At 42.4% G+C, this 27,959-nt stretch overlaps 3 protein-coding genes across 3 annotated transcripts; 2 read left to right on the top strand and 1 right to left on the bottom strand.

Annotated features, from left to right (window-relative positions):
• Nucleotides 1-34: 34 nt before the first annotated feature.
• Nucleotides 35-7,373, bottom strand: serinc2l (serine incorporator 2, like). The gene is made up of 10 exons (XM_047598597.1): nucleotides 7,230-7,373; nucleotides 6,291-6,452; nucleotides 5,580-5,767; nucleotides 5,401-5,480; nucleotides 5,125-5,262; nucleotides 4,351-4,520; nucleotides 4,043-4,133; nucleotides 2,456-2,606; nucleotides 2,147-2,356; nucleotides 35-1,697 (listed from the first exon to the last, which is right to left on the bottom strand). The coding sequence occupies exons 1-10, from the start codon at nucleotides 7,266-7,268 to the stop codon at nucleotides 1,559-1,561; spliced, it is 1,368 nt and encodes a 455-aa protein (XP_047454553.1). The 5' UTR covers nucleotides 7,269-7,373; the 3' UTR covers nucleotides 35-1,558.
• Nucleotides 7,374-10,834: 3,461 nt separating this feature from the next.
• Nucleotides 10,835-13,459, top strand: stmn1b (stathmin 1b). Its single transcript, XM_047598600.1, has 5 exons — nucleotides 10,835-10,940; nucleotides 11,764-11,806; nucleotides 12,523-12,695; nucleotides 12,805-12,996; nucleotides 13,083-13,459. The coding sequence occupies exons 2-5, from the start codon at nucleotides 11,791-11,793 to the stop codon at nucleotides 13,140-13,142; spliced, it is 441 nt and encodes a 146-aa protein (XP_047454556.1). The 5' UTR covers nucleotides 10,835-10,940; nucleotides 11,764-11,790; the 3' UTR covers nucleotides 13,143-13,459.
• Nucleotides 13,460-16,223: 2,764 nt separating this feature from the next.
• Nucleotides 16,224-22,253, top strand: paqr7b (progestin and adipoQ receptor family member VII, b). Its single transcript, XM_047598599.1, has 2 exons — nucleotides 16,224-16,390; nucleotides 18,639-22,253. Exon 2 carries the CDS (start codon nucleotides 18,652-18,654, stop codon nucleotides 19,708-19,710), a length of 1,059 nt encoding a protein of 352 aa, XP_047454555.1. The 5' UTR covers nucleotides 16,224-16,390; nucleotides 18,639-18,651; the 3' UTR covers nucleotides 19,711-22,253.
• The last annotated feature ends 5,706 nt before the right edge of the window (nucleotides 22,254-27,959 follow it).

Here is a 27,959-nt window from a genome sequence, read left to right as displayed (position 1 = left end):
AAAGCTTCTACTGAGGCTCCAACAAGACAAAGAATGAGAGTAAGTTCATATTTTTATTAAAAACCGAGTACATACCTTAATTACAATATTCCTTCATAGCTTAGCCCAGTGCCTTATGGCATGCAATGACTGACTCACCACACTGCAAGGCATAACAAGCACATCGGCGTCCGTGATGAGTTCTTTTTTTGAAACGCGGGACTACAAAAAGGCACTTAATAACATAGTGTGAAAAAAAAATAATTAAGTTGCAATCGACCGTTGGCGAGTCAACTAATCTTCCGAGTGAGATCAAACGTACAAACAAAGATTGGAAACCAAATTCATTTTGTCAGAACACTCTGAAAAAGTCCATTCACGATATTCATATTCAGCCAGAGAACAGGACATCTGATTAATGGTCGGTGAAATGTTCGCAAGAGAAAAACACTTTCAGGATCGTACCAAAAACTTTTTTGTTTTTTGTTTTTTTTTCACAAGTACAAAATATATTTATCGCATTTGAACTCATATTGAAATTGAGGTAATCACTATATAATGCATAAGTACAGTACCACCGTTACAACGATTCAAATTACTATGACAGTCAATACCGTTTAACAGCAACATCATTTCTGAAATGCATCGTTAATGTTTCATACATTGCACAGATTAAAATCCCTTTTGTTTCTCAACAAATCCGCCTGCGACCATGTGGAAATAGTAGCATTGTTTTAAGAATACAGGCAGTGTGGAGTTTACCCTTTCATCCCAGTACATGTTGCTAAGTGCTATGGACCAAAACACGTCTCGCTGCTGCGAACACACTGAGACACAGGTAAAGATTGTTTCCAGTGATCATCCGAGGCAGAAAACAGTCAGACACGGAAAAAGCTTAGCACCGGAGATGGCTTAGGTTGGACAAGGAAGAGCTGAGATTACGGTCTTTCTACGAGGACTCTCTGGCTCAAGATGCAATGACGTAGATTTTGCATGCAGCAAGAGGGAAACCCTGTTATGGTCTGCAGGGCGTGCCCTTATCAGTCTCTTATCTCGCTCTGACACTCAACTCACCCTGGGGCTCCCGAGTGGGGCTCCCGAGTGGGGCTCCCCTCGTCGCCCCCCCGATGAAGAGACGTCCAGCTAATCAGGGCTATTCCAGACCCCTCCAATCAGAAAGGTCAGACCTGAAAGGACTGAAAGTAAAAGGAAAACAGCTGACGTACTGAGAAACGTGTCTTGTTGTCGAGCCTCTTGTGTAGTTCAGTAACAAAAAAAGATAGAGCACAAAGATTCGGGAGCTCACACTGTCACAGCCTGGGGGGGTAGAGGGTAGCCTGCCAATGTGAGTTATCGACGAATAAAACAACTTTCTATGGCTTAAGCTCTGTCTAAACATCTGTAATGATTGTTACACTCAATAAACCGAGAAGTAAAGCAACACAAAAACAACAACAGCGGAGGCAATCAAAACGATTGTAGAGAAGAAAATGAAAGGGAATTATCTCATCCTTTGATAACATCCTTCAAACTGCCTAACACACTAAAATAAAAAAAATGCTCTAAAAATATGGCGTGCTCAGTTAAAATCCCTGTCAGGGAACATGAGAGGGGCGACGAGGGTCCAGAGGTAGAGCCCGAGGCCCAGCCAGCTGGAGCTCATCTTCACCCACACAGCTGGCATGCTGCTCTGCATGGCCTGGGTGGTGGTGTCTGGTCTGGAGGGAACACACAGAGGGGAGGGAGCACAGTTTAGTTCACAGCACTTCAGCCTAACATATGAACTGAAATTCATCCGGAACTAATCCAAATGGGTGAGTTTCTCCTAAACTGAAACGGTTTTTATAAACTGACACTCAATCTGTGCTCTAAGTATGAAGGAGTTTCAGGTGAAGTAGTGCGCCCTCTTGTGGCCGAACTGGAGGAGTGTAACACCTGGGTAACAACAGTCACATCTAACTCTTGGCTGTTTTTTGTCTATAGCTCATCATTTTGTAACTAATGCATACACTGATTTGTATTTGTAGCTGAGGATCAAACTGGTTGGTCCACTGCAGTTATGTTTTGCTCACAGGCAAACAAGTTGAGGTAATTCATAAAGGTTAAACCTTTTCTTTCCCCGTCAGAATTCTTCCCTTCATTTTTATGCGTTGTCGTCAGTACTTACTGGTACCAGTTGGTAAGAGTCATCATGATGTACAGGGAGGCCAGACACAGGTGGAAGTGGAAAAAGGAGTAGCTGTAGGTGACGCCCTCCTCCTCGTTGTCGACGGCCCTGCGTATGCCGTCTTCTCCCACCACCCCCTCTCCACCTGAACCCTGGCCCTCCTCCGTCTGCATCAGCTTGTTCACCTGGGTGTTACTGGATGAACGGATACTAAAGGAGGGACAGAAAGACTGAGTTTAAAAAGAAAAATAATAATAATAAAAAAAAACAGACCACACAATGAACTTTTTGATGGCTGAGGTAAATTACCTGGCGTAGAGAGTACAGAAGAGGAAGATGATCAAACCGACGATGCCCTGAGCGTCCCACCACTGCACCGGTTCTGTAGAGCTGTCGCCAGGCGTTTGAGTGGTGTTGACAGACGACACTAGACTCAACAGGCTGGGGTTACACTTGCGATCTATGAAGTATAAAGCACACACACATTTAAATAATAATAATAATAATACTAATATGTGTATATAAATAAATAAAATAATTATTACAAGGTGCGCCTGTTAACACTTGACATGAACATGAACCACAAACTGAGTCTATTTAGACATTAATGGCTGTAAAAATATATAAATAAATAAACTACATGTCCATTTAATAGGTCCATAAATCTAAGTTGTAATTACTCTTATAGCAATTTCTTGAATTTTACTGTCAGCTCTGAAAAATCAAAACACCATGAATATTCTCAGTCATCCAGGTGGTAGATTCAAAAATAAATCCAAAACAAAGGAAACTGGATTTTTCTTCACGACGCTTCACCTCTCATCCACATAGCTTCTTCAGTAATGAATGAAGGTTAATGAATGCTGTCGGGGTAAGTTTCTGATTCCGGTGCCTCTCAGAGAGGGTGAGAAGTTTTCACTCAGTCAATTAGTGAAGATCAGGGAAACGTTCTCAGGTCAAATGTCAGGTCCACCTCTGCATGAACGCTGAGATTAGCTGCTTTATTAGGCACCATGAAGAAGTGAACTAATGTTGTCTAATGTGACAATGTGTTTACATTTGTTGACCACATAAGGGCAACATATGGTAAATTCACTTATTTTGAAATAAAAAAAAAAATTTGAAGAATGTCACAAATGCAAAAAGAGGTCTTCTTACTCTCTACAATAAAACTATAGGGTTGAATTTTGGGTTGATGGGCTGAAAAATCAGACACTATCTAGGTTAATCTGAATATCCTCTAATTCCAAGTGTTAACAGACTCCAGTCAGGTGAGTTTCAGGTGGGCTCTCCAACCACACATGCTCCTAATAAAAGCCTAAACACCCTGCTGGTCATTTAGAGCTGAAGAAGCTACTTGAAGTGTCTTCAAGAAAACACGTCCAGTTGCCTTTGTTTTGGTTTTATATTTTGGATCATGGAAACACTTACTTACACATATTACTGAATAGCTCTTGTGGCTCCCAGTCAATGTTTTTCATGGGTTTGTTTCAATATAAAACATGTTGCAAAGGCAGGAAAGTACTGGGAAAGTTTGGAAAAGATTCTACGAAGATGATTTGCATCTATTCAAAGAAAACTGAAATACCTCTCTACGCGGGTGTGTCCAGTGTCATGTGTAAACGGATGCAAGATAGTTACAACAAAACTAAACCTACAACCACCACAACACTGCCAGTGTTGCCGTTTGCTTGGGAAAAGGCAACTCGCGCAATATAAAGCCGCTAACTACTAGCAAAAAGCCGCTCCTTGTTTCTATAGCAAAACTCACCTTTATGATACAAATACTGTGGCATTTAAAGAGCAAGTAAATATGAAGAGTAAACAGTGAGTATTATCACCACCGAGGAAGAAAAAACTATTAAAGAGCACGGACTGAGACATGAGGAGACTCACTTGGGTTGTTGGTCATTGCAGACCAAGTGACATACATGGTGTAGAGGGAGATGAGAGAAGCCTGGAGCAGACCCGAGTGTGGCTGAGCTTCCTGCAATTAACAGGACAAACATGCAGCACATTAACTGGACAAGATGTAACAACGGCAGAATATAAACTGAGTTAAGCTGCTTTCAAATAAATGTTTATTTTACTATGAAAGTGCTTCCAGCAGCAGAACGTCAACCGAGACTGGAGCACATCCTCGCTGCCGCCAAATAAATATTTAGGACCACTTCAGATCCTCAGATCCCATTCTCACACCGTACCTGAACCTTTGGCAGAATGGAGACGACCGAGACGATGACACAGAAGATAAGGTTGAGGCTGATGAAGACTTTATGTTCCGTGCAGTCGTCGGGCTGCGTGTAGTAAACGTAGAAAAGCACCACGGCGGCGAAGGCCAGTGCATAGTGAAGGAAGGTGAAAGTCAGCAGCCCTGAAATTTACAACAACAAGCATCTATAAGCGGCATTATAAAAATCAGACACCGACTCTGACAATAGACTTTAATCGAGGAATGTAGTAGGTACCATCAAGTCAAATTTCACAATTCTCTGTAGTAAAATTTATGATCAATAAATAAAATCGATCACATGGCCATTACAACGCATGCAGCTGCTGTGTGTAGGGTGCGATTACTCTGTGCATGTTTCTCTAAAATTAAACTGAACTCATTGCGAATTCCGTGTTAACATCTGGATGCTGGTCTTCGGTGCGATAGCTTTGCCACGTTTCAACTGCTTTGAATAATTTGCACTCTGACTTATTTTTGTTTAGAACTTATTCTGATCACACTCAAACGCAAAACGGAGCGTGATCAGCGTGATCTTGCTCCGTTTCCCTCAAAAACCAAGACCTGCTGCACCTTGTTCACGCCAATATGCTCAGAACTCTCTAAACAAGTACTGCCAGAGTGTCAGAACTACTACGTATTAATCCTTACCCAACTCTCTTCAAACACTATGCCTGCTCCTATTATAAAAAGTGAAATCATCAGGTGCATAGCCCAACATGAGAAAGTGTTTTAGTAAATGCTCTACCTGCAAACCAGCATTTATTGTCCCCATTTTCAGCATTTCCTACCCACACCTTGTTCCAGGAGTGAGCGAAGTCAATGAGGAGAATAAGCTGGATAAGAATGAAGATGAAAGATCCCACCAATCCAAAGTAAAACCACACTGTGAAGGGCAAGAGAAACAGGAACAGCGCGGAGCTTATTAATACGGCTGAACAAGCATAAACTGTGTAAAATACATTTACTGTATGTTTCCCAGAGATACAGCAGACTGTTAAGTTTTTCACGGAAATGTTAGTACCAGTGTGAAATGTTCCATCGGGGATGAAAAAAGCTCCCACTGTAATCCCGATCAGGATCAGAAACTTAAAGAACCAGAACCTGAAACGCAATCATGTACAAACGCGACATCAGCACAGAAAACGGACAGAAGGAAATCAATGCAAAGATGTGAATGATATAATCTCAGCGAGCTCTCACCCATTTTGAAGAGCTGCACGTGGGTCTCTGCTGCTACGGACGCGAATCATGATGGCGCAGAACAGAAAGAAAAAGCAGGTCATGGCAAAACACATGCGGTACACAGACTTGTAGCCCACGAGGACATCGCAGTTGACCTGGTTGTCAATAATGTGTATGGTCGTTCCTCCCTTGCAAAATCCCGGAATCTACAAAAGAGAAGAAAATCAGATTTAAAAAAAAAAACTTAAAAATGAGCTCAGTTATATAGTTTTCAGCACAGACAATAGGTCATAGTATGGTACATGATATAAATGTAACACAGGCAAAATAGATCATTTGCATGCCATCAAAAGTAGTATCTTGTATGAGATGTTATTCATACAAAAGACATGCACGCTCACTTGCCAGTTCATAGTGAAAACTAATGCATCATAATATAACAACCCTGCACTAAATTCAACTCCATGACTATTATTGATTCCTTTCCAAAGGTGGGAACTCAACTGTATGATCATTAAGTAGGACATAGTCGGACTAAAATAGGTCAAATGAACAAAGATATTGTGTTTAATTCAATACAACTGCACCACAAGCAATATCCTCGAAACGTTTCTCGCAACATACAATGAGCATCATAACTCGCAAATATTTATTTCAGAATTAGTTTTCCCCAGTGCACATAACAAGCTGGCAAGCGAGCGTGGTCGAAGAAACGTTACGTTATCTCACTTTGCGGAGCTGCGTTTCCATTCCAGGAAGGATCATGATGACAGACACCATAGTTCCCAGCAACAGAAAGAAGGAAAACACCAGCCGGGTGATGGTGGAGTTGTTGGAGGAGGGACAGCAGCCGCACAGGAGACATGGTGCTGAGCCGCACAGACAAGAGGCCTGTAAAGAAGAAGAAGAAGAAGAAGTAGAAACCACAGCAACTGTTCAAGCTTGGGGAAAAACAGGATGTTAAAAACCAAACATATAAATGAGTGCTTTCATGAGTCACTGGAATTAAGCCAGCGATTAGCAGGTTGTCTCCTACTAAACACGCTCGGCCTGTAAATTATTAAACGTGATCAGAGTGGATATGGGTCACACAACCAAATTCACAATACACCCTCACAACTCAGACCTGTTATTAATCCAGCTTGTTGACACAATTTCAAACATAATTGCACCCATTAGCTTTTATGAGCAGGACACAGTCCACGCATTGAGGAAGACAAACTTGACCTCATTCGATAAAGACTAATCGACACAGTTTCAGCAAAAGACACAGCTTAGTAATTAATTTGAGGACTACACGAATCACATACTTAACCTAACATTCAACGTGTTAACACGTCTTTAGCTTTAAATATCTGACGTTTTGTGTTATCTTTGAGCAAACGGCCCGCTCCTCTGTCATTATTTATTTTTACCAGTGCTGACTAACTAGCTAGCTGGCCAAGCTAACACCCTCATTTAAACTAACGTTACAGTAGCACCAATGTAAACTGCAGCTTGAATATTATTATTTTTACTCATGACTGGCTATTTAAGAGGTTCGTGTTAGCAGCTGACACGTTAGCACCTTCAGGTTATCCTCCGTTTAGCCTTTTCGGGTTAATCAGGACAAACAAACAAAAGAAACCGATTCTGTTAATGTCTAGGAGAACAACTTTAGATACTTACACAGCTGGCTAAAGAGCACAAGGCCAAACAAGCCCCCATTCTGACATTAAAATCCTTAAATTCCCGGTAGTCTGCCGACGCCTTTCGTCTTGAGTCGTGTACAGTAGAGTGCGGCCAAAACACACGGAGAGACAGACACACACTGTCGACTCACTCCACCGGTTTTCAAAATAAAGTTCCTCCTCAGCATGGAAGACTTTTAATGTGACATGCTGGGGCTGGACATGGACATGGGTCTTCTGAGGGGGTTCTGTGGGGTCTGGTAACAAGATGTTATCTATGGGGGTATTTGGGTTAGCCACATAAAGACACACAAGTATGTTACTGGGCCACAGCGTGGTCAGTGGTTTTACCACTGACAGCGGAAAGTAACATTGACCGTGACGATGTGACAATTCAGTGTTGGACCTGGCATATGGCTTGACACTCTGGTTCAGTGGTGCCCAAATTGTTCACAGTGGAGGGCCAAAAACTGAATCGTCGTGGGCCATTTTTTTTTTTTTTTTTTTTTTTTTTTGCAGCACATCAAGTTAAATATGAGCACATGTAGCAAGCATGTGCAAAACAAATATTATAAACCAGTAAAGCAAGATAATATTCACAATGCATATGGCAGCAAACTAAATTTTATTTGTTTCCTTATTTATTTTTGTACATACTTACCAATACCAGTTTTGTACATCCATGAGAACTTCCTCTCTGACAGCGAAGTCAGGTCGAACCCTGTCATTCTATGGCACACATGTCAAACTCAAGGCCAATTTTATTATACCTGTCAGCAGTGGCGCAAAAAGTGGGTATGAACTATATGCGGCGCATAAGCAAGGGAAAATTATCTGGAGTCGACATTTTCTTTATTCAGCATCTGCCTGTGCATGTGTAAACGATGTGTTCAATAATGCTTAGGCGTGTGTAACACGCGTGTATGTACACGTGTACACGTGTCTGTGTACACGTGTACATGAGTGTGTGTAACTGTCATAAAGTAGCTTCATTTTCATATCATACAGGTACTTCCCTATCGAAACCCGTGAGGTTTTAACAGGCCTATGTGTCTTCTTCAGGGTGTATCCTTGCTTGTTAATGTGCAGGTGATCTGGTGCTTCATTTTTTTTTTTTAAAGGCCATGTACAACCAACTTCTCTCAGCTACTGGGCACGGCCGCTTGGCCATTACTGAGACTTCAGTAATTACCTCTTTGCTCTGGCACTGGCAAGCTCACTTGGCTAGCAGCAGTTGGCATCGGATGTCTGCCTCTCTATTTTTATTGTTTGTAGGATGGAGTTGCCAGAATCACATTTTCCTTCGCATCCATCTCAACTCTTTCATCACTCACTCCAAGGACTTTCTTGTAGTTTACCCCGTAAGCAAGGGCTGCAACATAAAAGGAAGCACAAGAGAAAAAATATTCTTGCTTTAGCTTTTAAAAGACTTTGTTGTTGGGTGTGAGGAAGGTGAAACAGAAACAACAAATGTGCATAATGCTTTACACCTGTGTGTGGACGTGTATTCAGTTACCACTTAGCTTGCTCTGACACTATAACTGTGCTATACAGTAACTAACAATATTCAGTAACACTGTAGAGAAGCACACAGAGATGCACAGTCACTTGCGTCGACCTATTTAAACTGTCAAGAGTCTCTGTCCAATCAGCTGCTATATATGAGCGAACTAGGACATCTCAGGAAGGCTTAATGGTTGTGTGAATGGCCGTCATTACTTTTAACATCAGGGTTAGATTTGGCAGAACTCCTGAATGAATGAATTCTTCAGGGAAGAATGAAAAGGATGAGAGCTGTAACTTGCCTGAAGTTTCCACAGATAGATAGATAGATAGATAGATAGATAGATAGATAGATAGATAGATAGATAGATAGATAGATAGATAGATAGATAGATAGATAGATAGATAGATAGATAGATAGATAGATGTTTGTTCAGTTGTTAAATAAATCCTCTCTGATGCAGTTTCAGTCCTGATCTGGATCTGTGTGCAATTGACACAAGAAAAAGTAGAAAATTCTATTCAATTTAAAGAAAATATGTTTGCATTTTTTTCCCCCTCCATCTAAAATGGAAATTACAATGCTTGGCCACATGATGGAGCTATAAGGTTATGGGCTAAAAGCTGCTGACTCACTAACAAACTTTATCCAGCACTGGATCAAATCAAACTGAGAGCTTCTTCTTTTTTTGTTCTTTGAAATCAGAGATTAATTAGGGATCAAGTACTTCACTTGAAGAGCAATTCTCATATGTTTTATATAGAAATGAAAGACAAAACTAACAAAACAAGACTCTGGTTGTAAGTAAACCAGGTTTCTTTATAATTGTATTTCTTTGCCAAGCATCTGTGAATCCGAACTGCAAGCATTTGAATCAGATTTATGAGGAAATAGTTGTGTCATTTGCACATCACTGCTAAATGAGTAACCAAGGTAACAGCTCGTTTTTCTTCAGGAGCTGTCAGCCCAGACATGGGTGTGTTGAGACTCTCTAGGACACCCGCAAGACAAAATGTTCCGAGGAGAAAATGTGTGTCAGAGATAGAACATACTGCAGCAGCACGCAGTCTGAATAGAAGAACAAGAGGAAAAACAAAAAAACACCTTCCCCCTGACCAAACTTACCAGAGGCATGGAGCAGTCATCTCTTCAAGATCTTGTCACACCGAGCACTCGGGTCAAAGCGGTAATTTGTGTTCAACTGTGACTGTGGATGGATTAGGTCTGAGTCGTCCTGAGTCGTCCTTCTCTAAGAACAAATTTGTCACACCAAAGCCGCCCTCCAAACTGCTGATGCTGAAACTATTTCACACAAAAAAACAAAAGGAGAAATGCACCTCCAGGGATAAATAAATGCAAGGACAAGCACATTTAACGAAGAAAACACAACGAGGCCCCGACAAACTCACAACACATTTACAAAACAAATGTTACACAGTGCCCTAACCCTACCTTGAACACACTGCATGCTGCTTGCAAATTGATAACACAGCATTATCTTCTGGTTGTTGCAAAACAAATATTTTTACACAGATCCATAGAGCATACAAAATAATGATGCCAGCGTGAATACATTTACAATGCAATAGAGACGGTAGTAGAGCATTAAAGTAATAAAAGTATAAAAGTTTACTTTAGTAAAATATGCTTTACACAAGGATAGCTGCAGGTGCTTAATTTGCATTATTATTACACATTATATTACGTATTATTATTTATTATATAATGCAGGTGACTGGATAAAGTGGATGAAGTGGAGGGGACACTGCCTCCCCGTGGTGCTGATACTGCCATGCATCAATCTTGTAATGAACCTCTGTGATGCATTACACAGTGAAATAGAATCAAACAGAGGTTTACTATACGTCACCATGTATTAATACTTCCCAGCTACTCGATGAGTGAGAGTAAAATCCTGTGTTATGCATTTATCATCACATACTAGGATGGATGATTTCATTGACAGTTACATAACATTATGATGCCAGCTTTGTGGTTTGTTTTTTGTTTTTTTTTGCCCCCCTCCTTTTGGCGCTTACAGTTACAACTCCCGCTGTGATTGGTGGATTTGGACCAATGAACGCAGGCATCGCTGGTGACGTTTACGGCCGGTGGGTTTTTGCGCGAAGGTGCAGATGTTGGCGGTGAACAGAGGAGAAGAAAGGGGGAGGCAGAGGTCTGCTCTTCAAGCTGAAGCACTTGACGGTGAGAACAATAGCTACAAGCAGATGTTTAATCAGACTCTCAGACCATTCAGACCGAAAGTGGGTAGAGATAAAAGCTAGATTCTGTCACTTTATGCTCGGTTCAGGTTTTTGTTCATTGATGCAGAAGTCAATTAACTTAGTTTGTAGTTATGTCCGTCGTTCAACAAAGCTGCTTTAGTGCGTGCACATTTTTAAAATGGAACATTTGAAAAATTGTCTAAAAAGTGTTGTTGTGTAATCGGCATAGATTTCTATTAATATGTGCGAAGTTAATAAGTTAATTTGCACCAAGTCTCACTCATGAATGTTGTTATTGTTGTCATAGTTATGTAACGTTCACTAGTGCCATGCCTCGTTATGTTTAACTACCAAAATAACTTTGCTTATTTCGAGTATTTTAACTTTTATTATTATTAAACTTTTGCAAAAAAAAAACATTTTGTTTCTTAGCTTATATTCGTGGGTGTGTCTATAGAGGTCTTCTGCATCTTATTTTTGTTTTCCTCTGCACCGCCCCCGCCATTTTGGTCCGAGTGCACCTTGGAAAATTTCATGTGCAAGCCGTAAAAAACTGGGCACACAAAATGAATGAATTATCAATAACCAATTAAGTATGTGTTGCAGGAATAAAGTAAAAAAGCTAGGTCTTCTCAGTGCAGAGTATGTAGCTGTAGCTCACTGTTAAAAATAAATAAATAAATAAAGTTTTCCTGGCATGCTTGATCAATGAGCTGTTAAAACATGAGCTGAGACCAGTGTTTTTCTTTCTAGTGGATGGCTAGATTTATTTATTTTTTTCCTTTCCTTATATTTTCCTGCAGTGGTGTTAAAGACGACATTTCTGCAAAATGGCATCCCTTGGAGGTAAGTGTAAACTGCAAACTGGCTAACAACAATAACTTTAAAATAAGTGAATTGGCGCACACACACCTGCTGACAGTCAAACAGACCATGTTTTATATTTTTATAAGCTATAAGTGTTCTGTTTAAATGCTTTTTTAAGCCAGGAGTCTCTGCATAAATTCTGTCGTGTTCTCATAATGATAATAAAGACTCTTGATTCAAAATGCAACACAAAGGGTATGTAAAAGCCAGATTTTTTTGTGCAAAGTAAAGTTGCAAGACAGATGCAAGACTCAAATGTGTTGTTGAGCCATAAACCTGTAACTGAAGTCCTTTGATGTGGTTGCATTGACTTAATGCTGCAAAATGGCTTGCCTTGTTTTCCTTTCTGCTCTGGAAATGCAAAATGCTGCAACACAGCAGGGATTATTGTTCTTGTCTGACCTCTCTGAAGAGCCGTGACCCATGAGATGATGGCGGGCGTAACCTCCTTTAATTATCCTCAGACACACAGTGAATCTCAGTGGATGCACCGTGTTAGAATGGCTGTTGATACTGCGGATCACCTGTCTGGTCCGACTAGTTCACACGACTGTTTTTGGCAGTCAGTTTATTATTGTTAATCTCGTAAATAAAACGTGCGCCTCATATTTGGATTCAGTTCAGGTGTTTTGATGTTCTCCTCATGTCTGACCTCACATCGACACAGAAGTGCCATTAAGTGTCCGTTTTTACAGACATCCAAGTGAAGGAGCTGAACAAGCGCGCATCAGGTCAAGCGTTTGAGGTCATCCTAATGCCCTCAACTCCAGATGCTAAGGGGGACTTCCCATTGTCCCCAACTAAGAAAAAGGAAATGTCACTGGATGAGATTAAGAAGAAACTGGAGGCTGCTGAAGGGAGACGCAGGGTATGTAGATGAACTGCATTAATTGCGAGCAGATGTGAGTCGAGCGCACGTGGTTAGGATTCATGTTCTCTCCTGTTTTTTTTTTTTTGTTTTGTTTTTTTTTCATCAGAGCTACGAGGCCGAAGTGCTTAAACATTTAGCCGAGAAACGAGAGCACGAGAAGGAGGTCATCCAGAAGGCCATCGAGGAAAACTGCAACTTCAGCAAGCAGACGCAAGAAAAACTCAAGCAGAAGATGGAGGCGAACAAAGAGAACCGCTCTGCCATGAAAGAAGCTCTCAATGAGAAGTTCAAGGAGAAGGTAAGCTCCGAATTTTTCCTAATCTTCCCATTTTTTTGATGTCGAAATGAAGACCAGTGTTGTGACTCGTCTTCTTTTTAAAACAGGACAAGAAGCTGGAGCAAGTGAGGAAGAACAAGGAGGCAAATAAGGGAAGGGAGAGCTAATTTAAGCTGTTTTTTTGTTGGTGATCTGGAAGACAATCTCCAAAGATAAGTTTTTATAACTGCTGCAGTTCTTTGTTGTGTTAGTTCTGGCTATGCTGTTGAATTAAAGTCTGTTGTACTGGTTAGATTTGTGTTACCTACTCCTTTAGAGTTTTTCTTTCCTTGTAGATTTCACTTTGGCAGCTTATTTCACTGTAATTTTTCAACTGGTCATCGTACTCCATCATATGCTGTTAGAAACTGTTGATAATGCTGTAAGTTTGAGGAGACTGTATGATACAGTACTGAGGTTTTTCTAATAAAGTTTATTTCCACAATTTGATGGGCTGGTTCTTTTAGTATTTCTGTGGCATTTGGTGGATGGTATAATAACTAAAGCTGTTATCCAATAATTTAACAAAGCACACATTGCTGCTGACACCTAGTGGCTTAAAGCAGTGGTTCCCAAACTAAGAAGGAGTGTTAATTTACAGTTCATTAATTACACGCTCTTGCAGGGGCCATGAGTTAGTACAGACTCTCATATGCCTACTAACCAGAAAGGATGTGAGTCTTTTTGAAAATATTGAATGCACTTTTCTGACAGCAGGGGGACTCGTATATCACTCAGCTCTGACTTTTCAGATAGATATGAGGAAATGCCTGTGTGCTACGCGCACAGCTGCACGGCACAGGTCTCAAACATGTGGCCCGCGGGCCAGAAGTGGCTCACCAACACCAAAGTGGCCACAGCATCAATTTGCAAAGTGTGAAAATGACATAACTGCTATTCCTAGTTTGTTCGCTGTTTTAGTTCGAAGGATAGTTTATTAAATATAAACCTTCTCCTCATGTTATCGTTCTTCTTTGCCCTAAAACAAATGGAAAATCTCTGGAGTTGTCGTTACTTAATTGGGCTGTATGTGGCCCGCAAACTAAAATTAATATTTATTTATTTTTGCCTGCATTTGTCCACATAGTTAAACACCACAGGGAGTCAACATTATAGAGACTGATGCAGTTCTATTTTTGCAGCTGAATATTTTGCATGTGTGTGACCATCACCGGCCCTCCCTGGGAGCTAGTTTGTTGATTTTTATTAAGTGGAGTGACCTTGCGTGGCAGGGAGGGCAGTGCTACACCTCGGTGAATAGAGTGGGAGAGCAAAGGGCAGAGAAGATGTGGAAGGATGGACAGAGGAAAGGAGGCGTGTGGTGCTCAGGATTGAGGTTCTGTGCAGATCTCTGGAGAGATGGGAGAGTCCACGAGGGTAAGGGCATCCCAGTAGAGGAGCTAAGTCAACAACAGGGCACATAGTGATAGAGCCTAAGAGCAGTCCAGCCCATGTTCTTCTTAATGCATGTCCCTAAATATGAGTGAGACCATGCCCAGGGCCCTGAGTCAGGTCAGGAGACCCAGCCCCCAAGAACCACCACCAACTGGTACAGCAGGGGTGTCAAAACGAGTCTGACACCCCTGCTGTACAGTGTAAGTAGTCAGAATCCTTGTCAGCAATTTTGTCTGTTTACACTTAAAATAGTTCAGAGTTGCTTGACTGGTTTTTTATTTGTTATTTCAGTTCCCTGTGTTTGCTTTACATTCAGTGCTTCTCATATTTTTGTTTTCTTTAACTGGGTATAAATCCTTTTGATGCATTAACATTTTATTTCTTAAGGTAAATTAGCTTTTTTTCCCCAGTGAAATTATTTCATAGTGTAACTAAGGCCTCATTCAGTTTGGTGATTTCACTCATGAGGTACTAGAATTAGACGCTGCCTAATTTTGAAATACTGATAAATGAACTTTACTCATTAATACAAACCAATAAATGAATTGCAAATGTATGTCCACACTCATGTTTATTTTGTTTTACATGATTCTTAGTTAGTACTTTATACATTTTGTAGGTTGTTGGAGCCTTTACTGCCACACACACACACACACACACACACACACACACACACACACACACACACACACACACAGACATTGCCGCATAATCCTTCTTTGTCATGTGTTTGCAAGAAACTGCTGGAGTCATCAGCCCAGAACGATGTCCCATAGTGTAGTCAGTGTTTCTCACCAGTGTGACCACACAGGGGACAAGAGCTGGCTCGCCTTCAACAACCTTTTCTCAGCCTCTTCTGGAGGTTTGGAATAACTTCTTCCCCACGACTCCAACATATACATTTATGTGTGCAGCAGCCCCTTTCCGTCTCTCCATAGCAGATTAAGGCCCAGGTCATCCCAGAGTGGTTTAAATACCCAGAAAGCCAACACACGTACTGATGGTTAACATAGGCTTGCCCTGTATCGAGCTCTGTGAGGAATATACACTGTGTAGGATGGTCAGACTCAAGACACAATGCACATCTTTCAGAAACGCTGCTGCTAACAAAGGAGGCTTTGTCACACAGGGAGCTAAACAAAGGAAGGACACGGGCAATAAAATTGATTTGACCTCGCCAACCAGGCAGGGAAATTGCTCGTTTTGATAACCAAATTACATCCAGTGGAGCTCTCGCTGCAGTGTGGAAGGTAACCTCGAAGCTGAGACACTGGCACCTTTCGTGAAACCCTCACTCACTCGCAACAGAAGCACACGGCTGCAATTCAAACTTTATTGGAGCGTAGTTTCAAAGTTGTGTGTGCACGTTCCAATTTATTATTGCCAGTGTGGCGAGAAACCTGTTGGGTCTTGTGGTTTAGGGTGGAAATTATGCATAGGACAACCCTTAACAAATTCAATTGTTTTTGTTTCTATGGAACAGCCTCACAGACACGCAACAGCACATGGAGGTTGAGATATATCACAATAACACAATGACTAAAAAGCAGTATACAAAGTTGAACTGTTGAATAATACCAAAATGTACCACCTTTTTTAAGTTGAGAAATAATATTTTTTTTAACACGTATTCAGCTCAGGTTGGAGAGGCTGACACTAACTGATAGAAGTATGGCAGCAGTGGAAGATTTTGCGCTCAGAGATGGTGGGGCTCGGCTGCTCTGCTGCCATTGGTCGAACCCATGTCTGAGTGGGGGAGCAGCAGCGCGTTTGCGGATTGGCCAGAAGACAGGTCAGTCAAAGCGTCTCCTCTCCTCCCAGCGGCTGCGCCGTGACAGCCGCCTGGCTCTGCCCCCGTCTCGGTCATCCTCCACTCCGCGCACCCCTTTCCCTCCGAACAATGTTCTCCATGCTCCGCGCGGCTCCACTCTCTTCACCGACTGCCACATCTAAGATTTTGGGTTGATTCCACCGTCCACAGGTACGTGCCTTTTTTTGTCAGCGCTATCTCCCCGGGTCCGGTCGTATTGTGATGCATTTTGCTTCTGATAAAATGTCAGAGCTGCGTGCCGTGAGATAGATGCGCCTCGCACGCCAACCCCCCCTGTCAGTCTCGATCAGCGCTCAGCGGCGTTTCTTATTCAACGCAAACCCCGCACAGACAGAGAGGCCCGTGATACCCGGGAGGGGACTAAAGCAAGCGGAGCGTCGGTGGGAAGGCGGATGCAAATATATCTCGGTTGCCAGAATTAAATAGACAGACCGATCAGGTGCAGAAATGCTGGGGAGGAATTCGCTGCAACAGGCCCGCACATACAGGCCCGCGTCTAAAGCCGGTTATTACAGTCGAGCGCTTTCTTCTTATTATCATTTATCTATTTATTTATTTTTTTATGTCTCCCACCATGAATATTTTAAACGACTGCGACCATTGTTGGAAGCCGAGGGTGTGGACGATGGATGGGGGGTTATGTTGCGTAATCTTCCATTCATCACTCCACGCCTTTCCTCCTCATCCTCCTCGGCCCGTGCTCACCCCGCACAGCCTGATCTCTGCGAGGCTGCTGCCTCAGCTCTCTGCCCTCACCACACCTCTGGGGGGGGGAAAGCAGAAGAACCCAGAAAGACCAGGATCAAGTCTAAGAAATGTTCAATTCATTCTAACCCTATTAGCCCCATAACCACAATGCACATACTGTACAGTAGATACATTACAACCCAAACAGCGTGGAGTGCAAAAGCTGCCTTTAAGGGAGGAATTAAAGGGGCTGTCCACAAATAGTTTAGGTTTGGGAATGAAGAACCAAACAACTACCATCTTGGCAAACGGGTGAAGATGCTTTGAATTTATTTTATGTCAGTCGTAGTCGGTTGTTACCGGATTAACCCCAAAACAGATGCTTTTGTCAGGTTACACCATTAGCACCTTGTGTTTTATAGCATTTCACTTCTGCAAAAAAAAAAAGCATTTCCAAATCCTTCATGCACCTCTTAAACCAGTGTAGAAAGCATGGATTTGTCAACTTCTGTGTTCTCCAGGAAGCCATCTTCCGTTTTCCAGTCACCAGACAGAATTTATGAATATGAAGACAGCTAAGGTCAGAGGTTTATTGCAGCTGAGGTCGTGTGGTGAGCAACCATCCCGTGATGAACGTGATCCGTAATTGTGGAGAGCATCTCGGAGGCTTGAGAAAACACTCAGAGACACCAATTAAATAGTCGGCCACCAGAGACACCAGGGTCCAAATGGAAACACTTAAAACTGCACTAACGCCTGTTTTTTGTTACTAATGCATTGAAGGGAATGGATTCGCTCTGAACAGAGGCCAGCATTGCACTTTGTACCCTTTACCACTGTGTGATAGGTTGCTTTGTTTTCAACAGGTTCCTCCTTTGAAAAAAAAAAAAAGCGGCAACCATTGTTGTCCCAAGAGTCAAAAATAGACCACCGGCACATCACCATGACATGTTTGTCAAATTGTTTCACTGCCCCCAAGTGGGCAAACAAGAAAAATCAATTATTGTGAGTTTTAATGGGGGAAAAAAGGCAATGGGAACTGTCAACAATTAATTATCCATTTCATTATTTTGTGTTCATTTTTTTTCTTTCACACCAGTTTATATAGAATTTCACACAGCATAAGTTCAGAAATGATTTCCACATGAATGTTTAGCACATGTTTGGCTCGTTTTACAATCCTCTGGCTGTACAGATAAAAGACAGATAAATGGCTACACTTGATTGAGGCGTAGGAAATGGTTTTGTTGTACTTTGTGCTCACGCTTTAATACTGTTTGCAGAAGTGTGTTTGTGTTTGAGCCTGTTCTCCCACACACATGCGGGCACACAAACACAAACACACACACAGTTGCGGTCCTTTTCAGGATCGACCAACATGTTCTTTGTTTTCAGGACAGTTCCTTAGGCGACACATTAAAAGTCTTGTTTTTGTTCAGCTAACCTTACGAAACAGATGTGTCAGTTTGCAACCATATAAAACAGAAACCACAATCATATATGTTCTAACATTTTTTGCTGAATTAAATAAATAACTCGCAGAATAGCTTTCGATTATTCTTTCTGTTCACTGACCAAACGACTTTGCCTTGTGTTTGTGGTCTACACATGCGTCTAAACGTGCCGACAGACCTGGAAACAAATGCGGTCAGAAGCCAGAGAGGTATTGACTAACTGCCTGTTTGTTCATTCTCCCCGTCCTCCTCTGTAGTCTCCAGTTCGCCATGGCAACGGTGGTGATGGAGCAGATCGGTCGCCTGTTCATCAACGCGCAGCAGCTGCGGCAGATCCCCCAGCTGCTGGAGTCGGCCTTCCCGACGCTGCCTTGCACCGTGAAGGTGTCCGACGTGCCCTGGGTGTTCCGCGAGAAGCACATCCTCACCGGCTACAGGCAGCCGCACCACAGCTGGCGCTACTACTTCCTTACCCTCTTCCAAAGGCACAACGAGACCCTCAACGTGTGGACCCACCTGCTGGCCGCCCTCATCATCTTGGTGAAGTGGCAGGAGATCTCGGAGACGGTGGACTTTTTGCGAGACCCCCACGCTCAGCCCCTCTTCATCGTGCTCCTGGCAGCCTTCACCTACCTCTCCTGCAGCGCTCTTGCTCACCTCCTCTCGGCCAAGTCGGAGCTCTCCTACTACACCTTCTACTTCCTCGACTACGTGGGGGTCGCCGTCTACCAGTATGGGAGCGCTCTGGCGCACTACTACTACGCCATAGAGAAAGATTTGCACACCACGGTGCGAGGGTTCTTCTTACCCGCTGCGGCGTTCCTGGCTTGGCTTACTTGCTTCGGCTGCTGCTACGGGAAGTACGCCAGCCCTGAGCTGCCCAAGGTGGTCAACAAGCTATTCCAAGTGGTGCCGTCGGCCTTGGCTTACTGTTTAGACATAAGCCCAGTGGTCCATCGCATCTACAGCTGCTACCGCGACGGCTGCTCCGACCCGACCGTTGTGTACCACTTCTACCACGTGCTCTTCTTCCTAATCGGCGCCTACTTCTTTTGCTGCCCCCACCCAGAGAGCTTGTTCCCCGGTCGGTGTGACTTCATTGGGCAGGGCCACCAGATCTTCCACGTGTTCGTGGTGGTGTGCACCCTGACGCAGATCGAGGCGCTGCGGACTGACTTCACGGAGCGCCGGCCCTTCTACGAGCGCCTCCACGGGGACCTGGCGCACGACGCCGTCGCGCTCTTCATCTTCACCGCCTGTTGCAGTGCCCTCACCGCGTTCTGCGTGCGCAAGCGCGTGCGCGCCACCTCCCACGACAAGGAGGAGTAGCGGGCCGAGGTGGAGCGCCGTTGTGTCACAGATGTAGTAGAAGTGGGGCGGGGGCGGGGTGGGGAAGAGAAGGAATTTATTTTAGTCTGTAGTGACCGTTTAAAATTAATTCAGATGTTTTTTGTCGATGAAAGTTATCGGTTTGTGACAGTGACTTATGATTATTTCCTCTCCGTGTGATCTGCCAAACTACAGTGAACTAAACAGTGTTTGAGTGTGTGTTTTTGTGACTTACGAGAAAAAGGGAATCTTGTAATTCGTCTGTAGCAATACAGCTAGTACTCCGACACTGCAACAAGTCCTTGCACCATTAGTCTGCAGGAGGGGATGTTTGACTTCACCGGACAAAAAAACAAAAAAACGGTCTTTTGGTCCAGGTGAGCTGGTAAATTAAGATTTAGTTTCTCATGTATCTAGAATAATTCAACTGTATTAATCAAAAACAGCATTTCAAATCGGCCAAGCATTTATTTTTTAACGACGCTAGTTCCAATCTAGTTTTACGTTCTTCTTGAGCGACCTTTTTTTGGCATTTACCGTTTTCACTCCCTTTTCAGATTTGTCCTTCTCTTTTTTAGGCATCAGAGCAGGATTTTCTTTTTTTTTTAATTTCCTTATTAGTTTTAATTTAAATTGCACTACCACTGCAGCCCAAATGTCTGAACCCAGTCCAATCCAATTTGAAAACCAAATATTGTACCTCTTTTTCTTTTTTCCCTTTGATTGATAACAAAAAAAGAAAAGAGAAAATAATGAGGCTGGCACTCTGTATTGGTTAAGAGGTCGAGGGAAGATTACTGATGTCTCTTTGTTGTCGTAACAATGTTAATCTTTTTTATTCAAAGGGCTGGAACTTCAGCTTTTGCCTTCTCACATCCCGTGATGTCAGTGCTTCGCGTGCATCTTTTTTCACCGTCGGTTGATCGGACTTGAGTCGTAGAAGCCGTGGCTGACTGTTGTTCTGCTTTGAGTACGTTTTGTTTTTGTATGATGAATATGTATGTGCCTCTACGCATGTCTTTTGGTATATACTGTGTATATTAAGTGTGTGAATGTCTATCGAAGCTTAGCCTTGCACTTCTTTCTTACCCTGTAAATAAGCTGTATTTCTCTAGAAAGTTGTTCGCATCTCATTCTCTCTCGACTTGTTGCGTTCACAACTGAGTGCACATTTCTCTTTTATTTTCTGGTGGAATACAGCGCGTTTCCTATTTTGCTGCATTCTTTAAAAGCGTGTTTTGTGTTCAGTGTCTCGCCCGTCAGACCGCGGCGGGTATGAATACGTCATTTCACACTCGCACCGTCACACCGAAGAGTCCCTTTGTTTTCTCAAATAATGCCGATAATGCGGGGAGGATTTCTATCGTGCAGGATCTCCCTCACGTTATCAGAGGAGATCTCGGTTCCTTGTGACGGCGCTCTCTGTTCGTGATGGTGCTTAACGTGCCAATGAATCTGCTGTAGCTTCAGGGATGGTGCTGCTGAATGATGGATTCAGAGACGCGCTGTCAGATTTAGACTCTTTTAAATGTTATGTTCACCTCCAGACTGCAAACATGTTATCTTAGGAAAAAAAAAACAAAAAAAAAAAACAAAATCTCCTAACTGTGGACTTTCTGATCTCATCATGCACTGCCTGAATCAACACTGTACTGTATATATTGTAGCTGACAACACTGGCTTTGTTTACATGCATGGAGGCCGTTGAAGTGGTTATCTGGTTTTGTGTTGATCCTCGGAAATGTGACACCTCCCTTGTTGTGCAGGTGTAGACTGGTGGGAAAGGAGATCGAAGCTCTTGTGCGTGATTTTGCACACGCAGTCTAGCGCTGCACTGAAAGGCTCCGTCGTGGGCTCGTGATTTCAGTCCCAATCTGTGAATGACGTCTTCTCACCAGTTGCTGCATAAGGTTATTGTCCCGACCGTGAAAAGGACCAACACAATTACTCATGGGATTAGAATTTGTTTCCCTCACACTGGAGGCAACAAATTCGCTGAAAGTGGGAAGGAGCAGTCGGAACTAACTGACGGATTGCTTGTCGCGACTTGTACACTCTGTCACAGGTTATCCAAGTTGTATGCAGAGCAAACCGAACTGAGAACTTCACTGGAATATGGCCAGCACTCTGTGTGTGTGTCTGCGTGTGAGACCTGTCCATCCATCTTTGTGAGGATCACTTTTGTGGTGTCACACTATCGGAGAGAGGACATTTTGGCCAATGGGCTGTTAAGACACGGTTTTACTGATAACATTAGAACGGGGTTAACGCTAAGGGCTGGTGAGAGAGCGTTAGTTGTGGGACAGTGAATACATAATGTCGGTAAATGTCCTCACAAAGATAGCTGTGCGTGGGCGTGTGTGTGTGATCGTGTGAACGTAGCTTCTGATACAACCTGTGGTTTCCCTTTATCTCTTTCAGAAAAGCAGGGTGAGAGGGACCAGAATGTCATCTGCCTCCAAAACTATGTGTAACTGACTGTACTAATATTCTGTGGTATTTAAGAAAATAAAGTGTTAAAGTAACTTAAAAAAAAAAAAAAATCTTGCATCTCATTGAATATTGTATGCACAAGTAAATCAATTCACAATGTGGAAATATTTCACTTTGTGAACCGTCTTTATGAACTTATCAACATGAGTCATCTCAAATTCAGTTGATATTAGATACAGACACACACACATGCATGTTGCATTTCCGCTTTCCATTGTCATGATAACATTTCGTAATAGAATTTTTGTTCTTAACCAAGACTTAACCCTCAGAAAGTTTTGGATTGACCACCACAACTTAATTCTAAATAAAAACAGAGCTAGACGCCTGCTTTTGGTTCCCAAAATCTAACCATGCAAACAGATTTGTGTCACCACATTGTTGATAATGCAAACATGCACATGTGTGCAGAAATGCATATTCTCAATCGACTAGTCTGAATGAAATCATATGGATCCCAGCGGGTTATTTTCTGCCTTATCATCCATAAGAGAAGGCCGTTACTTTTACATAAATGCAAAACACAAAAGCAAATACAGAGACATTTGAATTCACCACATCCCTTCAGATTGAGTGGTTCTGAAGCTAAAAATTTAATAAGTTTGATTAGTTTTTTTTTCTTTTCTTTTTTTTTTCATGGCACACAAGCCAAAGTACAACATTGGTTTATGTCTTCAGTCACCACACAGTGTAATGTGACTGTCCTGAATGGAGATTGTTTTTGGCCTGCAGTATAATCCCATCACTAATGTTTAATGGCCCCTAAAATGTACAGCAGATAGTTAATTCTATTCCCAGATCCCAGGTGAACCAGTAGAGTAATGGACCTGCATTATGGATTACAAGGTGGCAGATGTAAATAATAGGCAGCAAAGAATAGACTCATGCTCTCTGAAATCCATTAACTTCCGCGGTGTACTGGGCCGTTTTTATCCATTGTCAAAGCTCTACCACCAGAGGGCAGCCTTGTTGTTTGGTAAAACAGCCACAGTGCGTTTAGCAGGAATGTGTCAAGTATACAGCACAATGAAAGAAGTGATTCATGTTTGGTAAAATAGACACTGAACAAAAGGTTAGAAGGCGTTCTGAAGTTTTACGAAAGCAATCACAACAACTCTTCACTTCACTCATCACAAGACATTTTAATAAGAAGAAATGAATAACACACAACCACACACCGACCAGCCACAGCATTAAAACCACTGCTGGGAAACTGACATTCGTGTGGATGTTACTTAGACATGTACCAACCATCTAGGCCAGACCAGGCACCCCCACCCCGTAGCAGTGACACCCCTTGATGGCAGCAGCCATCCCCAGCAGGATGCAGCCTGACACAGACACACACGACAACGCAAAACATGAAGAACAGCACAAGGTGTTGACCTGGCCTCCAAAATTCACTAGATCCCAAACTGATCCAGACCCCTCCCCTTGTCCCATAGGACCCAAAGACCACCACTAACAACACAGTGTTGGCGAACAACACAGGACACCCTCAGAAGACCCACGTCCATTCTCTGATGAGTCACAGCTGTTTTAGAGGTACACACAGTGACGTTCGTCTTGTGCGAACAGAACTAAATATCATCGACGTAGATAGGAAATAGATCCGCTGTTTGGAGTTTTCAGTAGCTACTCAAGGGTGTATTTCATCACACCAAACCAGAGTCTGCAGGAATTAATCTTTCCATTAGGGGGCACAAATGATCTGTGCATCTTTTCAAACGAACTGCATCACTGATGTGTCAGTCACATGACTTCAAAATGAACTTTCGGGATATTCTTTTTTTTTTTTTTTTTTTTAATTCACAATGATCCCCTGCTGTTGCACCAACTCATAATATGCAACCTGGATCTGGATTACCAACCAGCATACTTAAATTTATGTTAACCATCACTGAAAACCAATAAAACTCAATAGACTAAGAATTAAACTAAATATTAAATCTACGGTAATATTTTCCATGCAAATGTGGAACAATAATCTGAGTTTTCCTTTGCGCATGCTGCAGGTTTGTGGGTGGCACATATGGCTTCTATGTATATTTATATATGCATATATATGCATGCTGTGTATGTGTGGATGTGGTGGCGCCTTTTTCTTAGAAATGTCTTTATATCTGTTTTTTACCCTACATATATCAGAAGTTTGTGTGGGTTTACACAGCACTGGACCTTTTGTTGATATTTATCAGGATCAGGAGCTTTGCGCGTGATGATTTGGATGCCTGCACACTGCACTCATATAAAGTCAGTGTCTCACCAAGCTTATCCCCTGTCTGTCTTCTGCCTACATAGCATATGTACCCAGAGTGAGGGGAAATTCATATTCTGTGCTAATTAGAACATATCTAAAGTACATTTTCTGGTGATGGAAAAGAATCATTGAAATTTAAGGCAGAAATGGGTGCTTGATATATCTACCATGGATGTGATTAATTCACAGTATTACACACTCAGACAGCCCTAAATCAAATGGCAGAGATAGTGATAATTGCCTTACAGCCTGCTTCCTGTCCTCTAACTATCAATTGGTTCCCCAGACTCCATCAATTTTCATACGTCTGCTTCTGGAGCAGCTCACCATCCCTCTCCTCTCAGCTTCACTCGCCTCCTCCGCCTCCCTCTCTCTGTCTCCGAGTTGAGCTACAAAGCCGCTGCTCCTCTCCGTTCCCTTTAAAACGCCTCATTTGCTTTGTATGATTTGTATCATGGTTACCGAGGTAATACTGGGTGGCCTTGCTCTCATATCTTGTTTTGTAATTAAAGGTTTGACTTGCTAGAGGGAGCGGCTTTGTTCGGAGTTATTAAATCGCCTTCTCTTTTTGCCAGGTGACAGACAGCCAACTTATTTTTCCATCTCACTCGCTCTCTCTTTTTGATGAACCTCCTCTGTGTTTGCCAGGTATTTTGTTCCCCACATCCTTTTTTTGTTACGGTGGCATTTTCACATAGTCCCTTGCTTTTGTTGTTACACAGAGGAAAGCTTGGAGAAAATCACTGTGCTATGAGGAATGTAATCATACGAAGGATGGAACAATGCATTATGAGATTGTAAATTAGAAATTAGTTCAAAATGGAAAATGTAATACCTGTTCCTCCGGTGACGCTAATGCACTGTCTCTGCTCTATAACTGATAATGGTTCTGTGCCACTGCATATTAAAGTAAGACAGTGGATTGTTGAATATTTCTCTAAAACCTAATTTTCTAGTACATTTAACTCATTACAAGAAAAAAAAGGTCTATTTGAAATAAGAGAAGGGCATTTAAAAGATATGTTTATTTGGTCTAAATGTTTAACACTGAACAAAAGACGGATTTTAGAAAAAAAAAAAAAACGAGACAGAAGATTGACAAATCTGTAATTCTTCTTGTTGACTTAACCGAGTGGTTATTTGCTTCCTTCCTGCGCATTAGATGTGAGGATCAATACCATGGCGGCGCTGGCCTATTACTGTAAATATGAGGCTGCAGGCAGCAGACATCTGCCTAGCTTAGCGTGAAGACCGGAAACAGGGTTCCTCTGTGCGCCACCAAATCAACTGATCTCCACCTCTGAAGCTACTCGGATCTCTCATTCATTTAATCAGTCCGCAAAGGGAAGCGTAAAAGCTCAGATTATGTGTTTTGGAAGCAGGAAGTCATGGAACCTCGCTGAAATAAGCAAACCTGGCACTTTTATATCTTTTCTACAGATCAAACAAACAACATGGGCTATCAAATTAGGCTCTATTGGCAGATTTTTGCAGAAGCAGGCTGGCTGGTTTCCCATGTCCCGGGCGTTTATGCCTCAGTGTCTGAAATATAGTATTAGTATAAGTGCCTTCAAATGGTAATGTGTTTTCTGTGTTCATAAGAAAAGTCCATATGGATGCTGTGGATGCTTCTAAAGAGATGATCTTATCTTATAAGTGGAAATATACTTAAAGCTCAAGTGGGAGGTGGATGGTAAGTTAATAAATTGTAGTTTATAATATGTCTGAGGAAACTATTCATACTCATACATACACTATTTGCAGACTCATTCTCGCTTTAAGTCTTTGCATTTGCTTCATTGGGTTACCTGCTTGTTAAATTCTTAACCACGCTCTGTACGCCTACAGTCGTATAGTAGCGGCGTTCTCACAACTCACATGTACCCAGCTGCCCATGTTGTGAACTCATCAGCACAAGCTCGGGAGATCAGTTTGGAGGCACCATACTGTGTGTGTCTTTTGCCTTCTCAGATAGGACGAGAGCAGAGAGAAAAGTCTGACAGGCAACTAAGGGCCCACGACTGAAAACTGAACCATGGACGTAACAGCTATAAAGTTAAGTCCATTAATTGTAAGGTCACCAGACACCTCGGGCACGCTCTTGTTTACAGATTTGCGCCTTATTGACTGTCTACTAGGGCTCAAATTAAAAACTGCACAGTGGCTCCCTGTCTTGGCATCCTTCCCTCCAGCTGTCCTCTTTTATGGTGCGTCATGCTCTGCGTTGAATGCCATCATTTTCCGAGCTAGCGTGCAGCGACAGACACGAGTAGTAGTGTTTATTCTGCGCCTCCACAAGTCCCTGCAGTGTCTCTCATCAGTCATCACGCTGTGCATCGTTAATCAGACTACTCCAGACAGACAAAGGATAAAGGAATTAAAATATAGATCACAGGGTAGATGAAGGAATTTGTCGGGGAAATTGTAAGGCTCCCGGTACTTTCAAAATTACATCATAAGTATAGCCTCCAACAAAGATAATGAGACAGGGGCTCATTGTATTGTCTAATCCTAATATTACTTCTAAAGTAGCATGGGAATGTGAGCATCTGTTCATAATCTCACAAATATTGCATTGTCCTCGCTAGCTATGATATAATACAGTGCAGTGCTTGTTCTGCACAGCAGTGTCTCAATTTAACACTAACCTAATAGATTCAGGCTTTTTCAAAAAGAGACACTTCTTTCCCTCCTCTTCATCTTCGCCGTTGCCTTGATGCTGCTTGCTTCACCAATCAGCTCGCCCACTGATACGGGCCTATTCATCACGAGCTGGTTGAGGAGATAGTGAGGGCAGGCAGAGGTGGGGAAGAAGGAGAGCGTATGCTCTCTCTGAAGGTCTCTCTCCTATGGCAGAGCCTGTAGCTGCTCAAGGATAATGAATTCCCTCCTCCTGCCCCCTGACCCCTCAGTATATAACAGGGTTACAGGCTCCCAACACATTATGCCCGGATAACCAGAAACTTTAAGATGCCTGGACATTGTGTCTGTTTCACAGCAGGCGTGTGCTATAGTGAAGCTTGTTTTTTGGGTGTTATTGTCTTAATAACCTTTCTCTTGTGTTGTGTAGAAATACAGGAGCAAATCTGACAGAACGCATATGCAGCTTCGTGATTGGCTGAGCAGCGATATGGGTGGGGTCTACTGATGAGCATGAATGAGAGAAGGGCTGACTGACAGATCTTCTATCTCCATTTAACCCTTTAATAAAATAAGTTGGATTCATGTTAATGTGTGTTTAAAGAAATTTAAATTTGTCAGGGAAAATTAAATATATATATATAAATATAAAATGTCTAATCAACCAAAGATTTTGCGCCCCTCCCTCCATCTGCAGTACCTCCACAGACACCCTAGGGGTCTCAGACCCCATGTTGAAGACCTATTAACTACAGTGTTTAGCTAGCTGTGCATATGACTGAATATATGTTGCCTTGAATCAAACTTGTGAACTCATGGTGACATAGGGAGTCATTTAAACCTCTGGTGATTATGG

The sequence above is a fragment of the Mugil cephalus genome, chromosome 11, assembly GCF_022458985.1.
Source record: "Mugil cephalus isolate CIBA_MC_2020 chromosome 11, CIBA_Mcephalus_1.1, whole genome shotgun sequence".
Lineage (NCBI taxonomy): Eukaryota > Metazoa > Chordata > Actinopteri > Mugiliformes > Mugilidae > Mugil > Mugil cephalus.
Note: the sequence above shows the minus strand (reverse complement) of the source record. Positions and strands in the feature narration are given on the sequence as shown.

What these genes read in the sequence shown, in the direction of transcription:
- serinc2l (XM_047598597.1), bottom strand. Translation starts at nt 7,268, where the DNA reads ATGGGGGCTTGTTTGGCCTTGTGCTCTTTAGCCAGCTGT. An exon ending in CGTGCAGCTCTTCAAAATGG is followed by an intron (nt 5,481 to 5,579) that starts GTGAGAGCTCGC and finishes ATTGCGTTTCAG; the next exon opens with GTTCTGGTTCTTTAAGTTTC. An exon ending in ACTCTTACCAACTGGTACCA is followed by an intron (nt 1,698 to 2,146) that starts GTAAGTACTGAC and finishes TGTTCCCTCCAG; the next exon opens with ACCAGACACCACCACCCAGG.
- paqr7b (XM_047598599.1), top strand. Translation starts at nt 18,652, where the DNA reads ATGGCAACGGTGGTGATGGAGCAGATCGGTCGCCTGTTCATCAACGCG.
- stmn1b (XM_047598600.1), top strand. An exon ending in CTGCTGAAGGGAGACGCAGG is followed by an intron (nt 12,696 to 12,804) that starts GTATGTAGATGA and finishes TTTTTTCATCAG; the next exon opens with AGCTACGAGGCCGAAGTGCT. An exon ending in ATGAGAAGTTCAAGGAGAAG is followed by an intron (nt 12,997 to 13,082) that starts GTAAGCTCCGAA and finishes TTTTTAAAACAG; the next exon opens with GACAAGAAGCTGGAGCAAGT.